This window comes from Triturus cristatus, chromosome 8 (assembly GCF_964204655.1).
Source record: "Triturus cristatus chromosome 8, aTriCri1.1, whole genome shotgun sequence".
Taxonomy (NCBI): Eukaryota; Metazoa; Chordata; class Amphibia; order Caudata; family Salamandridae; genus Triturus; species Triturus cristatus.
Genome location: NC_140591.1, coordinates 1,246,675,649 through 1,246,693,922, shown reverse-complemented (window position 1 = coordinate 1,246,693,922; position 18,274 = coordinate 1,246,675,649). Strand labels below are relative to the sequence as shown.

At 41.4% G+C, this 18,274-nt stretch overlaps 1 protein-coding gene across 10 annotated transcripts in view; it reads left to right on the top strand.

Moving 5' to 3' along the window:
• Nucleotides 1-18,274, top strand: part of CASK (calcium/calmodulin dependent serine protein kinase) — a 1,269,229-nt gene that overhangs the window by 976,886 nt on the left and 274,069 nt on the right. For 4 of the 10 annotated variants that reach the window (XM_085622943.1, XM_085622941.1, XM_085622950.1 and 1 more), the window contains 2 exons: nucleotides 16,150-16,218; nucleotides 17,569-17,604. In XM_085622943.1, coding sequence (XP_085479069.1) covers nucleotides 16,150-16,218; nucleotides 17,569-17,604 — 105 coding nt within the window. The remainder of the gene's footprint in view (nucleotides 1-16,149; nucleotides 16,219-17,568; nucleotides 17,605-18,274) is intronic. The other 6 variants (XM_085622946.1, XM_085622945.1, XM_085622944.1 and 3 more) reach the window with 2 other exon arrangements.

The window sequence follows — 18,274 nt, the reverse complement described above, 5'->3', positions numbered from 1 at the left end:
CCTCCACTTCTAGCTCTATTTGTAGTGGGGACGGTAACTAAGTATACATTGGTTGATCTAAGAAGCCTTTAGGGGCTAACTAGTTAGAGCAAAATGTGAGGGCCATGCACATAGAAGGCTCTGTATACTGTGTGCAAGGATTTTAATTAAATCCTTTGGGGGCAGGTAACCAATGAAGATCAATCAAACAGTCTGGCTGAGTTATACCTAGGTATCCCTAATAGCAAGGATGCTGCAACCTTTTCGCATGACTTTGTTTTCAAATAATTGCCATGGGAGCACCTAGGTAAAGCAAGTTGCCGTAGCCCAGGCACGAGAGAATCAAGGCCTGGACTACCAGCTCCTTGCGGGCTGAGGGAGCAAAGGCAGAATCTTTCACAACATATGCATGATTCCAAAGCAGGTAGCAGACAGTTTGGTAGCCATGTGTTTCCATAGTACAAGTTTTTTTTTTTTTCCAGCCACACCCCCGGACTCGTTATAGTTGATTTGGGGGCCGGTCGAGGCAGACCGGCTAATCAAGGGTCCTTTGAGGGTGGGGATTACCCCTAAGGATCATGAGTTCTGGCTAACGATTTAACTCAAAACGAGATTTGTTCACCCAATTGGATACCTGCTCCTGACAGTTTACCAAGGTGGGCACTGAGGGATCCATGTCTGGTGCAAGTGAAACAAGCATTTGCAATGCAATAGGTCTCGCATTTACGCGAGTTCAAGCTATTGACATTGCAAATAATGCCTTTTATTTTTGTTTTAGTTTTTAAAACATAAATAAAAGGCATTGTCATTTACAATGCCAATAGCTTAAACTCACGTACAAGCGAGACCAATTGCATTGCAAATGCTTGTTTTAAGTGCGACGAAGGCTCTGCCTCCCAAGAGGCAATGGGTATCCAGGTCACTGGTCCCACAATAATGGCCATAAAAACACTTTACTCTGCTGGTCAGCCTCCGTGGTTTATGCCATGCTATTTCTTTCATGAGTGGTAGTTATAAGCAAATGTATTCAACCAGAATCAGTGCACAAATGGTTAAATCTATCCAACGAAATGCAAATTTCTTAAATAGCCCCTGCAAGCAGTGATAGGCTTATGATTTGTAAGTTGCAGCCGCTGATCCAATAAGCCGTGCCTTATGGCAATAGTTAGGCTGTATTATGGCAATAAGTTAGAATTTGACTTTTACACTTCATAGGTATGTGGATGAGTGTAGGTTTTATAGTACATGTGTTCAACATGTTCGATGTAGAGAAAGACAGACAAATACAGGTAAGGTGATAGATTACAGATAGAGAGCCGCCATATCGGTGAAATGTGGCCCAGTGACACAATTATGTAAAATAGGTTTAATAATATTCACATACTTATTCATACAAGGCAAAGATCCTATCCTACGATGTTATCAAAGTGCAGAGAAAATGACATGGGAAAAAAAAGTTTTCTTACTGCATAGAATGCATGTTACAATAACTTTCCTGCAAATAGTCGTGAAGTCTGTTTTCTCTAATTCCATCACAGTGAACAGATGTCAGCACTCGTGTTCTGGTGTTGTGCATGCACCTATTTAGAACGGACACACGGCGGCATGGCCATACATGCAGAGGTAGCAGCCGGGTGCAGTAAGTGTGGTATTTTACCATTCTTAAGGTAGGAGAGAGAAATCATTAATTACTGGAGGCTTCAACTCTGTTGATGAACGGTCCCTCCGCACTCAAGAATGGGAAAAATTGCACCTTACACCTGGTACAACTGCAGATAAAGAATGGGAGAAGATGCATAAGATGTAAGCATGTAATATGGTCCCACAGAGCCGCTGAGGGTTCTGGGCCATATCATAAACCAGGAGGCCGACGTCAAGTGGATTGTAAAGTCACCAAGATCCAATCTAACATGTTACAAAATAAATATTGGATATGCTGCTTTTTATTTTATTTTTTTTCTCCGATAGTGGCTTCAACGTTCTTCATTTTTGCAAATGGTAAAATGTTTATTGAAATCATTACGTGAAATACTGGGCTATACTCTTTAAGAAAATATGTAATGATGTAGTTAAGGAAAAACACCCTTTAGAATGCTGAGGCTGTTCTCTGCGAGGTGCTGCTGACAAGAGGCACCGGTTGGAATTAGACTGCTCAGGCTTTGCTTACCTTTCATGAATAGAATGTCGATTAAACAGTGCGCAATGTTGAAGCAGCGGCCTGGTGCTTTTATTATGATGATTAACCCCATCTTTCAAAGGCCCCAATTAAATAGTTACCAGATTATACAGGGACCTGTGAAATATGTCCCATTGTTTATGGGTCCTGTGAAATACGGGGTTTATACCACAGTGTGTCTGCAATTAAAGCACTTAAACATGTAATATGAAACCATATATCTATTATTTATTGCCATTGTTGAATGCGTGGCCAGGCCTTAAAAATATGTGCCCATGTTCACGGGCCCTGTGAAATACGGGATTTATACCACAGTGTTTCTGCAGTTAAAGCACTTAAACAAGTAATATGAAGACAAAAAACAAATATGTATATACCATTTATTGAATGTGTAGGTGGGCCATGACAAGTTACAAGGCACATTTTTTTCTTTTTTTTCTTGAGTTTTATATAGCGCGAACTTGACCGGAAGGTATCAGAGCGCTTTACATAAGCACCAGATGCGTTACACAAGGACACATTTATTTTTGTTGGGCACGGGGAGATTAAGTAATTTGCCCAGAATCAGAGGATGTTCAGCTTCATTGCCGAGACTCGAATCCGGTTCTCCAGATTGGGGGTCGACCGCCCTTGCTGTTAGGCCACATCCTCTCCCCTGCTAGTTGTAAATACAGCCACCTAAGCAGACTCAGAGTACAGTGTCATTGTACTGACGTATAGTGTGATGCAGTGAAGAATATGTGGTATCGACAAATTCTCGATGCAGTGGTAACAAGGTGGGATTTCCCCTTCGCACACACACTAGTAAGATTCATTTCATCATTTGCTCCAACTGCCTACGAATCCAGCGTCAGTCTAGAAATGCCAACCTCTTCTGAGCGTACGTGTCCTTTCGCTCAACCACACTCAGGGGAGCAAAATACTAAAAGACTCCCCAATACGTGTTTCCAGGAATTAGAATAGCACCACGTTTTTTTTAAACGCAACAAAAAGTTTAAACAAGGCGGCCCCAGCTTAACTCGTTGCTAATTGTTCGATGTTTGTATGTTGGAGAAAGTTACAAGTGCGGTAAAGCTCTTAAATGAATAGAAGTCGGTGTAAACAACTAATTACTTTCTGGGGGCTGTTTGGACTCACTCGTTTCTTTTACATTTTAATGCGCAAAAGGCTCTGAATGAAGCACCTGTCCGCGGACCTGGCATCGCATGCGGGCAGCGCCTTTGAGATGCGGTGGGCACGGATTTCCAGGCGGGCTCTCTGGAGGGTTTTGCTCCGAGAGGTGCGCAGTGCGCACGATGTGTGTGTCTGTGTTTGCAAAAATCTGCTTTAAACCGGGGATTTTCCCCGGCACCACACAAGCTTGGCAGACAGTAACTACTTCTGGGATGTTTTTAAAGTCGAAAAATAAGCGCGTGTGGAAGCTACACACATGGACCTTTGAAACTAAGAATGTGTTTAAGGCAGTGCTTTAAATGGGTTGGTGCTGTCCGGTACTGACTACCTACACTTCTTTCATTTGAGCTGAAGAGTGCCGGCACCTCTACAATACATTTAACGAGAGAGTACCGGCACTTTTCGGCCCTGCTGCACTAGATTTAATGTGAGAGTACCGACACTTCTCGGCACCGCTGCATACATTTAATGACACAGGGAGAAGCAAATCCAAGCAGAACGAGATGTGGGAGCTGCTGGTGTGCGCACGCGGTTGCGAGCAGCAGCATATGTCTCCAATTATCGCGCCCGTGTCTGGGCACGATAATTGGAAACATATGCTGCTGCGCGTAACAGACATCAATAGGCCATTGGCGGAGCAATGCACCCTCCTTTGGCCAATTGCTTGCTGTCTTTGATAAAAAGACGCACGCAAAGGCCAATAGGAAAAGCACATGCACGAGTGTGTGCGAGTCCTAGGTCCGTTTTCAATCCCCGTACAAGAGCACTCTCGCTGCGCAAGCAGTGCTGAACACTGCAACGCTAGGCGCGAGACCTAAAAAACAGCTGGGTATCATCCTTGTAGGAGATAATAGAAATCCCGAGAGGAGTTATAATATCCGCCAAGGGTTTGTAGGCACACATTAAATATCATAGGACCAAGGGAGGACCCTTGCGGGGCTCCACAGGTAACTGGAAAAGTGGCAGAAACACTAGCCTTATCAAAAACCTGTAAGGATCTGTCCATCAAGAAACCAAGCCAGTTCAGGGTTTTTCCTGCAACACCGGCCTGACGAATCCTGTCTAGGAGGGAATGGTGATCCACAGTGTCAAGATCAAGGAGTATGATAGCAGCTGTGGCCCCATGATCCAGTCTCCTTGTTGTATCCACCACCACCTCTAAAAGAGTGGTTTCCGTGGTTTGTTTAGGTCGAAAACCTGTTTGTGTGTGGTGTAAAATGATTCGCCTCGAGGAATTCAGAAAGGTGCCTGTTAACATTTTTCCGCCACCTTACTTATCCCACCAAACTCTCGCCACCCGATGATACTGCCACCTGCAATGCAATGATCCAGCCGACTGCCCAGAATAAAAAGGTCAAAATGCGTTCCGTGCAAGAGGAGGTTGTTTTTCTTTTAGAGGCTCTGTTGAGGACAGAACTGACTGTCCACTTTAAAGAGAAAGTTGAGGTTGGCTACCAACAACTTTAAGGAGCTCACAACTGGTAGTGTCATATCACCCAGGTTTGAAAAGAACTTTAAATCTGTGTCTTATGACCATGTCCAAATCTGTGGCCAGGTTGCCCCTAGTTTGTGCACACCGCATGAAAAAGAGCATCCACACAGGCAACTGGGGACGCCCCTTATGCTGACAAAGAGTCTAAGTAATTGGGCGCTGCGGCCAAGCTCGGGTCCGCTACCTACTGATGTATTGCTAATTCCGTGGTCCTCCTGTCCCACTAAAATTGTCATCACTGGTAGGAGATGGAGTTGTTGTTCAAGCACCACCCAGATTCCCTTGGACAGTGGGTTTAGAAGGTTGTTGCTGAAGCCTAGATCATCAGCAACTCCAGTATTTGATTATTTTTTCATGTCAATCTCAATAGGCCACACTATCACGAATATATAGTGTGAAGAGTAGGGTGTTTTCGATAATTTCCTCTCGTTTCCACAGATCTGAATTCCATCCGATAGTTTCTCCAGAAGCTGAGTTTTCACAATAAATCTCTGTTTAGCGTAAAGTCAGAAATGAAAAGCCTTTTGGCTTTTTAGTGATGTTGTGGTCTATGTGGATTGCCATGAAAAAATAGACAGCTTAGTTCATAATTGTTTGCTCTTAAGATGAGGGAACTCCCAAAAACACATGTTAATTGCAAACATCAAACATCCAAGACTGTGCATTTGTGGTACTCAACTTATAGACCATAATTTGGACAATAAATGGACTCCCTTTGTAATGTTATATTAAAAATATCAGACACTATATTTTCTGATAATGTCTTTTTCAAAATAAAGTGTTTATAAAACAAGTTAATATATTATCATGGGTGTTATATAGAGTTTGAACTTGATCGATAGTGTATTGTGTGTATGTATGTATATATATATATATATATATATATATATATATATATATATATATATATATATTCACTGAGAAAAACCATAGGTTTCAGGCACGTTATAGTTAGGAATTAGCATTTAAAAAAACCTTAAAAATTCACTGAAAAAACCATAGGTTTCAGGGGCGTTCTAGTTAGCTGGACTTTTCACTCGTACAAAACCATTGAAATTCCCCCGTTCTAGTTAGATCAGCTAACTATAACTCGCGCGCCCGCAATGCACTGCTGATGACATCACATATTGCATCACTCATGACCTGGTCAGTGACATCACTGATGACATCTCAAATGACATCACTGATGACATCATCCAGTGAATGTGTGTTTTTCTGAAAATTACATATGTTTTATATATGTATATCTCAAGGTCGATGGAAGAATAAATGGGTATATAAGTGTCTAAATGGATGATTTGTTTTTGAAAGATTGATTGTATAACTGACTGATTAAATGTATCTTAGTGAATACATGGCTTAGTGAGTAATGTTTAAATGTGTAAATATCTGTATCAGTCTCTCACTTTGTGTATAAGTGGCTGCATGGGTTGGTGAGTAGCTACATGAGTGTCTATATAGGTTATTAGTTGGTTTTTTGAGTATCAGTCTGAGTGTCTGTATGGTTCGGTAGGGGGTATAACGTAGTGCATAGGTGCATGAATGAGTGACTCACTGTTTGTATGTGTTGAAGACAGCATGTGTGCAGGACTGTATGGGTGGATGAGTGTGTGCATGGGTGTGTTAGTGAGTGAATGACTGTCTCAATAGTGTCTTCATGAGTAACTACATATGTTTTAAACTAGTATATGTAACTATTGGTGTATATAAGTGAGTATATGTGAGAGTGAGAGCTTGGAAGAGTTCCTGTATGAATAAGTATGTGTTTCTATAAGTGATTGTTTAAAAGACTAAGTATGTGTAAGTTTCTGTAGAAGTAAGTGTGGTGGTGTGTGTATAACTGTATATGCAAGTAAATGGATGTTTGATTCTTTATTAGCATGAGTGACTGTGTGAGTAACTATGGATGAGTGGCGTTGTGTAACAGGATGTATAGGTGTATGAGTACATATGATGAGTGAGTACATGTATGAGTGACTGTATAGGACTGTTGGTGAATGAGTGGCTGTGTATGTGGATCTTAGAATTACTGAATAGGTTGTTGTAACTGGTATTGGTATGTCCATTGTTTTGAAAATTTTAATTTCTATTTTTGAATGTGTGTATCAAAGGTTATATTAGGGGGAGAGGAGGTCTGCCACTCTATCACAAGGATGATGTCATCAGTGATGTCATTTGAGATGTCATCAGTGATGTCATGAGTGATGTCACTGACCATGTCATGAGTGATGTAATATGTGACGTCATCAGCAGTGCATTGCGGGCGCGCGAGTTATCGTTAGCTGAACTAACTATAACAGGGGAATTTCAATGGTTTTGTATGAGTGAAAAGTCCAGCTAACTAGAACGTGCCTGAAACCTATGTTTTTTTTCAGTGAATTTCAAAGGTTTTTTAAATGCTAATTTCTAACTATGCCTACAGAGATAGGACATGTGAAGAAAGAAGAAAAAACGCACAGAAAGAAAAAAAAGAAATGCAGAAAGAAGCAACAGAAGTCCTCAAAGACGAAGAAAAGTGCAGGAAGAAGGATAACGTGCAGAAAGAACAAACAGAAGAGCAGAAAGAAGCCTTGTTGCAAAATCATCCTGTACCCTCAACTTTTTCAGACGGATACTGGTGGTAACTGAGTCTGACTAACCAGTCCTAGAGCCAGTGCTATGTTAAAAGACACTCAGAATACAGTGAAAACACCTACATACACTAGGGAAAACTATTCGTACCCCTGTGATTAGCATTACCTCCTCTGTAAGCCCCTAGTATATAATAGGGCAGGGGATTAAAACTACCTCTTAAAACGTGCCACAGGGTGTGTTTGCACACGTCACCTCAGGCCCCGTCCCCTCCCTTCCCCACTGTGTAAACACGCCCTGTGACCGTTTTTTAAGTTGGGAGATTAAGTCCCCTTGAATCCTGAGGGTCCCTAGGGGCAAAATAGCCCACTAGGTACGTTCAGTAAGCGCCATTGCAGAGAGGTGTAAAAAGGGGCACGGCCTGCACCACCTCTCTGCAACGCAGAGCAGTGGTGCTTAATGGAAGCACCTGGTGGGCTAGTTGGCCCCCAGGGTCCCTCAGAATTGAAAGGGAATTACTTCCCCAACTTAAAACGCGCCTCAGGGCGTGTTTGCACACGTCACCTCGGGCCCCGTCCCCTCCCTTCACCACTGTGTAAACGCGCCCTGTGGCCGTTCTAAGTTGAGAGATTAAGTCCTCTTGAATCCTAAGGGTCCCTAGGGTCAAACTAGCCCACTAGGTACCTCCAGTAAGCACCACAGAGCTGCGTTGCATAGAGGTGTAAAAAGGGGCGTAGCCTCAGAACACCTGTTTGCAACGCAGCTCCATGGCGCATACTGGAGTTACCTGTTGGGCTAGTTGGCCCTCAGGGACCCTCAGTATTGAAGGGGAATTAATTCCCCAACTTACAACTGTCCAGGGGGCGCGTTTGCAGAGTGCTGCAAGGAGGGGGCATGGCCTGCGGCGCGATGCCGGTCTTTTATTTTTTTTATTTTTTTAAGAAGGAGGGCTGTGTGGCCCCCCTTCTTTTTCTAATTTATTGGCCCTGGGGACCCCATCCCCCAGGGCCTACAACCTAATTTTTTTGGTTGAAAAAAATTAATTTGGAAGGGGGCCGCGTGGCCTCCCTCCCAAGGCCTTAATCGGCCCCGGGGACCCCAACCCCCGGGTCATGGCCTTTTTAAAAAAAAATCTTTAGGAGGGGGCTGCGTTGCCCCCCTCCTCAGGCCACTTATGGCCCCAGGGACCCCATCCCCCGGGGCCTGCCTTTGTTTTTATTATTTAAAAAAATATGTATTTATAGAAACACCTAAGACATGCTGGATAAACCGTATGTACCTATCACCATGACGATTTGCGTGATATTCATTAAAAGGCGACTATGCATACAATGTATCCACGTGGAATGTATTTACACCACTAGTGAAGCTCTGACGTGTCTGACGCCCTACCGTGCCTAATCCCGGCGCCCCCGCCGGTGGGTACTCTCCAAGTAGACACCCTTGTTTATTTATACAAACATGGGTAGCTATTGACTGGCACATTTAATACACACGCACGCCAAGCTATTCAAAGGGGATTCGACAAAAATTCGACCAAACTATGCAAGAAACCCCCCTCATGGTTAATAAAATACACATCCACCTCCGGATGTGTAATACTTTTTATTTTACTCTCTGGAAAGGAGACAAACCTCACTTGAGAGTCACAGCGTGGTCCTGGCTGAGCTCAATGCTGTGTTACACACACCAGTGCCCGCCGAGTGCCACACACCTCTGTGTTGTATTCCACCAGCTAGTGCGTATGCTATGACACTCTCTAGCCCATGTGCACTGTAACACCACCCCGTGAATGTCATGTCACACTTGCCTTCGCACGGGTTATATTACCCCATCTAACGTGACTTCCTCGATGCCTATGTTATAACGCACAGCGCTATGCCATACATATTACAATCTGGGATCCATATCTTTGTCACAGTGCATATGCAACGTTACACTCCCCAGCACATATTTTATATTACAACTTTAGAGACTAGTTCGGTTACACAACACTGCCCTGTGCATATTACACTCCAAGGCGCATATCGCATAGCACGCGCTAGTGCCTGTGCTATCTCACGCTCTCCAATGAATCTGTCAATCCGCTCAATGTATTGCATATTATATTTCACGCCCGGTTAATCTTATATCACACTTTTTGGTGCATAGTTTATACCATATACTATATCTAGTTTTCATTTTCAATCGTGCTCTCAGGACTATGTTCTATATAACACTGCGTCCACCTACCCTTTTCACGGGCATTACATTTTGCGATGGGGGGGTGGAGGATCAGGGGGTGTATCTGCCAAGTGAGCCCGGAGTCACAAACGTCCTCTTCATCCTGAATAAAAGTGAGATTATGCTGCATACTTGTTCATATTTTAAGTAGTTCGCACAGACACACATTTTAAAAACAATAAAGTTCCTAATACCCACCTTCTCTGAGCAGTTAGCTTGCTGCCCCATCCACCTCTTCCCTATCCTCTGTTGTGTGAATCCATGGACTAGCCTCCTCCCTCCTGCCATGCATGGTCTGATGTGCTGCCACTGCCCTCCATTTAGCATGATGTACCAGTCCACTCCTCCTGCCCTCCATTGCCTAATTCTATGGCCCATCATTAACCTCCTGCTCAGCCTCTGTGCTTAGCTTGCTGCCCCTATTCTCCTTCCCCCTGCTCTCCGATGTCTTTGTGCTTGCCCCTGCTCCATCCTTTTTGCCCACCATGTTCCATGGACCTGCCACTCCTATCTACTCTGAGTGTTCTGTTGAGCTGCCACTCCCCTCCCACCTGCCTCGCATTGTCAGATGAATGTAACCTGTCCCTGCCACCTCCACCCTGCCTGTCCACATGCCATGCCCCTATCCCTTTCCTCCTGTCCTCCATGGTCCATTTTACTGCCACACCCTTCTGCCCTCCCTGGTCTGTTGTGCTGCAACTGCTCCTCCTGCCTGCCTGCGCGGTCTGTTGTGAGGCCCCTTCCACTGAACTCTCTTGTCTGTGCCCAGGTCCTGACCCTCCCTTCTATCCTCCATGGTCCTTTGTGCATTCCCTGCACCCTCCTTCTTGCCCATCATAGCCATTGTGCTGCAACTAACCCTCCCACTTGCCATGCATGGTCTTCTTTGCTGCCATGGCCCCTCCCACCTTCTCTGTGTGGTCAGCTAGCTGCCCCTGACCCCCTCCCACCTTCCCTCCATGGTCTGTGTGTATGCCATCATAGTCTCACTGTTGCTCTCCATGGTGTGTCTTGTTTCTAGTGCCCATCCTGCCTGACCTCCATGGTCATCTTGCTGCTCCTGCCCTGCCCCCTTGCCCCCAGCCCTCTGTTTCCATGTGCAGACCCCTATTGCCTCCCTCCTGGCTTGTCTGTTCCATTGTAATGCCCCTGATCCGTCTCTCCTGCCCTTTATGGTCTGTTATGCTGCAGCTTTCTCTCCTGTCTGTCCATTATGGTCAGCTAGCTACCATTGCCTCTTTCCCCTCTGTTCTCTGTTGTCCATGTGCATGGTCCTGTCCCCTCCCTATTGCTTTCTATGTATTGTTATGCTGCACTCCCTTCCCGCATGCCCTGTGTGGTGTATTGTGCTGCTGCAAACCCTGATACCTGCCCTGTAGGGTCAGTTTGGTGCACCTCTCCATGTCCCTCCTGTCCTCTGTTATCCAAGTCCATGTCCCTACCCCAATTCCTCCTGCCTACCATGATCCAATGTACCATACTTGCGAACATTTTGAACTTGGTCAGAGGGAGATTTTGAAAAAAAACTGGGGTATTGATTTTCCCCTTTGAGTTACATTGAAAACGAGGAGATTGTAGACAGATAAAATAAAGCCCATTTGAGCTTAAAAACATTGGACGTTTCCTGGCTGAAACGGGTCTGTTGGCATGTATGGTTGTACTACCACTGCCTCTTCCTTCTGCCAGCAATGGCCTATTATATTGCCACAGCCTCTCTTGCCAGTCCTGTATTGTTGCTTTGTTGCACCTGCCCCCCTTTCCACTGCCCTCCATAGTCTGTTGTGCTGCCACTGCCCTTCCTGCCTGCCCAGTGTGGTCAAATTGTTGCCTCTGTACTCTCCTACCTGCCTTCAATTTTCAGAGTCCGTGCCCCTGGCCTCTTCCTCTCAACAGTATCCCAATGAACAACTAGATTGCTAACATTCTATATTTATTACAAAAGTGTGGTACGCCTGACGTCATCTTGATGTAATCAAAACTGTAATACCTAGAGCATTTCCTTTAGAAATAACATATATGAGAGGGTCTTATTTGCAGCAAAATTATGGTTAGTGCTCTAAAAAACTAAAATCAGGACATATTTTCTGAGTTTTCAAGTAGCGACAAAGAACTTTTAAATTATTTGTAATCTTTGTTTTTTTATCCAGTTGACCACTTGATTAAATGTTGCACTTAGGGGAGAGGATGTGGTGTTACTTCCAGAGCTGCAGACTTTGCAACTGGGGAACCAGGTTGGAGATTCTGCTTCAGCTCAAAATTCTGTGATTCTGGTCAAATCACTTGATCTCCCCATGTCTACAACCAAAATGAATTTGATCTTGTGTGATGTAACCAATGCTCATGTAAAGCACTCCAATACCTGACAAGTCTGCACTATATAAAACTGCAAATACACAAAAAATAAGTGTTTTGCACACTTCTGTCATTGGGCTACATGTGGGCTACATCTGGGTGATATTTGTGCTACATTTGGGCTCTTTTGTCTCTGGTGGCCATCTTGGGAGATTTATTTGTTATGAAGTTTCCTCATTTCCTCATTTACTGCAGTCTCCTCAGAAGGAAATGCTTTCAGTTTTTTACTTTGATTCCATCAAGAAGGTATTCAGATATGTCACACATTTGCCATAAATTCTGAATGTTAGCACTCTAGTTGCTCATTAGATCACTGTAGTAAAGCTACTGCTCACCACGGAAGTCTGCTGCTGGTATTAAAAGTGCATGTTTCAGTCTGCATATCAGAATTTTTTAATGAAATAGAAGAGGATTTGAGAAGTCACTCAAAATGTTCCCTAATTTTTCTTTCTTCAGCACTAATCATAATTTCTAAGGCAAAATGAACCCCCTCATTGTGTTCCTTTTTAAATTAAATGTTTTAAGTGTTACCAGTTTATTCCAATCAAGATGGCTTTGGGTGTGCCATACTTTTGTCATAAGTAAGACAGTAAGCGCTCTAGTTGTTCTTAAGAACACTCTGGGACATTCTGTCATTGGGCTATACTTGGGCTACATCTGGGTAATATTTGGGCTACATTTGGGCTCTTTTGTCTCTGGTGGCCATTTTGGGAGACTTATTTGTTAAGAAGTTTCCTAATTTCCTCATTTACTACAGTCTCCTCAGTAGGAAATACTTTGTTTTTTACTTTGATTCCATCAAGAAGGCATTAAAATGTGTCACACATTTGCCATACATTCTGAATGTTAGCACTCTAGTTGCTTATTAGATCACTGCAGTAAAGCTACTGCTCACTAGGGAAGTCTGCTGCTGGTATTGAAAGTGCATGTTTCAGTCTGCATGTCAGAATGTTTTAATGAAATAAAAGAGGATTTGAGAAGTCACTCAAAATGTGCCCTTATTTTTCTTTCTGCAGCACTAATCATATTTTCTATGACAAAGTGAACCCCCTCATTTTGTTCCTATTTAAATTAAATGTTTTAAGAGTTACCACTTTATTCCAATCAAGATGGCTTCAGGTGTGCAATACGTTTGTCATAAGTAGGACTGTTAGTGCTCTAGTTGTTCTTTAGAATACTCTGGGAAGCTGCAGTAGAACACAAAGGAATCAACTGACAGTCTCTACCTTTCTTGGATGTACATGTTTTACTGAGAATTTCAGACTTCATTCTCACATGACTGAGAAGGATAATGTGAATTTACAGAAAATATGCTCTCAGTTTAGCTTATAGATCACCTTACAAACCTCTGTGGGAAAAGCATGAGAAAAGATTTCTCTCAAACATGATTCATGATATCACAGCAGAAGGCTTTTTCACATGGTATAATCACCTTAGAACACACCACAATTCCTAAAATGAGTATGGTACCATCAACAAATTATTTATAATGTAACTTAAGTCTTAAAACCTTCTATTAACTGCAATGCTTTTTAATGAGGTGCTATCATGTATATTGGTCCCAAGATGGCTGCCAACACTTCTTGGATGAAGTACTGACAGCCAATCAGATCTCACGATGAGATGTGTGGTTAGGCTCTGCCCAGATATATCTATCTTTTTAACTCTAATTTTCCCAGGAACTACTGAACGGATTTACACCATTTAAGCAAAGGGCACAAGTCTGAACTGAGGACTACCTCTTTGCCAAATTTGGTGTAATTCCGTTCAGCAGTTCGGGCTGTAGCTGCGTCAACAGGTCCTATGGGAAAATGCATGGGACCCCCCCTTTTTTCTCGGCCCCCGCTTGATGAATCACCGTGAAATTTTCAGGATAGGAGCGGACTGGAGCTGGCCAAAAGTTTTTAACATTTCCAGAAGATTCGTCAATCGGTGCTAACGTTATTCCAAATAGAATGTTGCGGTTCTCCTATGGAGAATAGGTCCTAACTATAACTACCTACTGTATACTATACTATATATATATATATATATAAACGTGGCATAATAAAACTTGTTATTAGGAGCCACAGAACCAATGTAAAGCATGACAAACTCAAAAATAATATACACTGCTCTTTCGCGCATCCTGCAGTAAATGTCTGCTAACATTCATATCTGTTCAAATGTATCCAGCCAGCATCTTTAGAACGGTGAAACATCACAACATTTTCCTTTGACTCACTGTATCTAAACTCATCCTGAAAAAATGTGCATAAATTAAAAAATAAATTTTTCTTTTTAGTTCATAAAGATACCAAACAAATGCTTCAGCAACTACAAATGCATTTTTAGCCGCAGTTAATTTTTAGAAATGTTGCTGTGTGCATTCAAAGTGTAGCAGATTTGTTCTTCTTAAGTGTGATTTTAGGACGAATACCCAAATTAGCCTTCATATTTTTTCTCTATGTAACTATGCTTCTAGGAGTAAAAAAAAGAAAACCCTTATGAGAATGACAAAAATTGTAATTGCAACAAGTGTGATGTCTTTTATTGTCATTGCTGAGTTAGCAAACTTGTCATCAGGATCTAGTCTCTCCGCTCCCTCAACAGTGCCACAAATATCATATCACGCTCTGCATATATATTATACACACACACACTAATTCACTATCATTCCCTTATCAAAATGTTTCCTTATTCCAGCATAATGGTGACATTTTAGTGTTCACCAGTAGCAAAAAGCAGAACTGCCATTTATTACTTTACAGTTCAGAATGTTGCTGTCAATGAGTCGGAATTAAAGTGCATCACAGACCTATTAACCTGCGGCTATACTGTATTCAGGTATACGTTCAATTTACACAGTACGTATTTTAAACATGTTTCTCAGTGAATGGCAGCAGAAAGTTATGTTTTTGCATATTAAAAACACCATCCAGTAAAATATACAAAGATTGTCCTCTTTTCCAATTTAACAGAGTTCAAATTATCAACAATTGCGAACAGTAATCGTTCTGGAATTTTCCTTTATTGAAAGCTGGGTGGGTTGTGAAACCTATTATGACATCTTGAGCTAGGTGAAATAATTTACTAAATGGTATCTTGAGAGCATCTTCAATACATACTCATGACATTGGTCATCTTTTAATTCCAAGCTATGGGCCACATGTATCAAAAATCAATTTTGCCTTCCTTAAATAGCGAATTTTAGGAAATTGCTATTCACGGAATGCAAAATGGTATGTAAGAAAACAGCGATTACCTAACAGCGATTCCTAAATATTTGCAATCACAATTAGGCAATCGTTATTAGGTAATACTACTCCATTCGTTCGTATGGGCCTAAAGGCCTATAGGTGTGAATGGTTCTGCATTACCTAATTTGTGATTACCTAATTGCTAATCTCAAATTAGGTAATGCAATAACTAGGCTGCCCAAGGTCCCCCGAAGCACCCCCCAAAAAAGAATGTGCACATGTAAAGCTCACACGAGCCCTTGGGGCATGTGTGCACTACATGGCACTTTTAAAAATGAATTTATGTGCATTTTTCAAAATTTACACGTGTACCATCGACTTGGGGTCGATGGTAATAGCATTTCCTAAATGCACAGATGCTTGGTACGTGTGCTAAGGGAATCGCAAATTGTCATTCCCTATTTCCAGTCGCAATTTTAGGTAATCAAATCTTTAACCATTACCTAAAATTGTGACCACAAAGCCTTTCATACATCTTGAAAGGCTATTTTGCATTTGCAAACACGCGAAAATACAGAATCGCACCGTTTGCAGAATTGTTTGATACATGTGGCCCCATATGAAGTTATTTAAAAAATCAATATATTCAGCATGCCATAGCTTATACAAATATATGGATATTATGCATATTTAGTGTTTAAAGTCCTGTTTGCTGTGTCCGCATCAGAATCCCTATGCAAGGCCAATCAGTGCTGTCTTACTCTCATATCTTGTATTCTACTGCATAGAATCTCAAATAACTGTACTTCAAACTACTTCTTAAAAATGTCATAAATTGATGTTACCTTAAAATAAATCTACCATCTTTAGAGAAGGCATATTGGGTCAATAAAAAATGTACATGCAAGGGAATTTAACAGCTGCTATTATCATATATATGCATTTTTTACTATGTACCTCTTCTAGTCATTTTGTGTGTTAATGAACCTTGTGTCTTATTTCAGAGAGATTCCCCCTCTACATCCAGACAGTCCCCAGCTAATGGTCATAGCAGCATTAACAGTTCTGTCATGGTAAGACCACCAGTTGGGCACACAAAATAAGTGTTTCTCATCTAACATTACTGTTCAATTTCCATATCTCCAGTGGAAATTGGTATACTGCTCATTACGGCAAGTTTAGGATCTAAGTAAAAGCTGTTTTATTTGCTGGGGAGAATATATTTACCTGTATCAACTATATAATGACTGGGAGCTTCATAATACATCTACATCCAAACATAAAATTTAGTTGATAAATGCAGACCTTAAAAATATTGTCAAAAGAGTGCAAAATGAAAGAAACCAAAAGTCATCCAAGCAGGTCATTGAGACCCTCTTGAGACCAATATGTCAGAGGACTGCAATAGTTTCCGCTATCTGAGTTAACAAATTGGTGTGTCTTCTGCTGTGGTGGTATGTGCTGCACATAGTATGTGGAACACGAGTTTGGGCTGGATATGCAGAGCAAAAAATATATATAGCTGCTTGACCCTGCACTACAGCAATGCGCTTATTCATAACATCTTTAACACAAAGTAATTGCTGTCTGGAATGTCTCTCCCTGTTAAATATTTCTACGGTTGAATACTTGAAATGGTTGCATTCCTTTTCTCCATTGGTTTCCTTTCAATGCACTTGAACTTTGTTCTCTTTAGAAGAAAAATGTTATTCTCATAAACGATATGTTATGTTTGCAACTCATCTGCTGTGACTGTAAAATCTGTTTAATATTATAGACCAACAATTCCGTAAAGTGTATAGATCAAGATAAGACCACATTTTTTAGAAGATTCCTTAGCAACATTCATTAAGTGCAAATGTCATGACTTGTATAGAAACAGTGCGATGTAGAAACTTTGACAGCCATCAAGGCACAAGTTGTACCTGCTTGCAAAGATGGCTTCATTAATACACAAGCTCCATTTGCTTCACTACCTTTTTCTGTGAAAATTGTTTAGTGTGAACCATAACGTTCGAGAAAATACTCTTAAGGATTGCAAGTTGTCTTAATTTGTTTGTGTCCCCCTGATGTGGAGATGTATATCTGTAACACTACTTTTATTCTTTCTCATTCAAAAAAAATCAAACCACACTTTGTGGATTTCTCATTTGCAGATACTTTTGTGTTGAAGATGCTGTTATTGTAAAATCCTTTTTTTCTGATATTTGCTATGAATGTGTCTGCTTACATCAGCTTGCTGCAAAAAGAGCCTGGCCTTGACTTTTAAGTAACATTTTACAATTTAATTGTATTCAAAAATTGTACAGATTGAGCGTTGCATTTTATTTAATTATCAAAGGTTCTAATGTTATTTAAAATGTTTCTTTTACTTTAAAAAAAAAAATGAAAATGTTTTTTCCTGGGTTGGCTTTATTCTACAGGACTTGCCGTCAACAACCCAACCAAAAGGACGACAGGTGACTAGATCCCTTCAACACATTTTATTAGTATCCATCCCTCCCTTTGTCCTTGCTTCCCATATCTGTGTGCTAGTCTGTAGCAATCAACCTTTCAGCATCCCAACATGCTCTGTGTGTACTCCGTCTCTTGTTTATTTCTTTTCGTAAGAGAAAATTGTACTCATTGTAATTTTATTCTCATGGCATTATCCTACAGTTAACAATTAAGCTTTTGGAGTGTTGTCTCATTAGGACCATCACTTATATTAGCGATTTGTGCAAATATTAACAGCAAAAAGTGGGTCTTTAGAAATAACGTGCATTCTTGGGTATAAGCATGTTCTTTGTTAGCATTTCCCATATATAAAAAAAATCTAAAAGTACAAATGTTGTTGCACTCAGTATTTAAAAAGAATGAAATTGACAATAAATGCCTTTATTTTGTACATTATTTGTCCGCTGCCACAGAACAATTGTTTTCATGAAAAAGTACCTAATTTTGTTGATGTTCAAATTCATTTTACGAACCCAGCAGGCATGGGTTAATTTAATTTCGCAGATCACACTCTAAAATCTATTTAGAATTGAACGCAGGAAAGCTTGTTGATATGTGGCCTCTTCCTTCAGCACAGATTGGCAATTCATCAGGTTTGATAGACATCTGTCTCAGTTTAGAATTTCATATTTT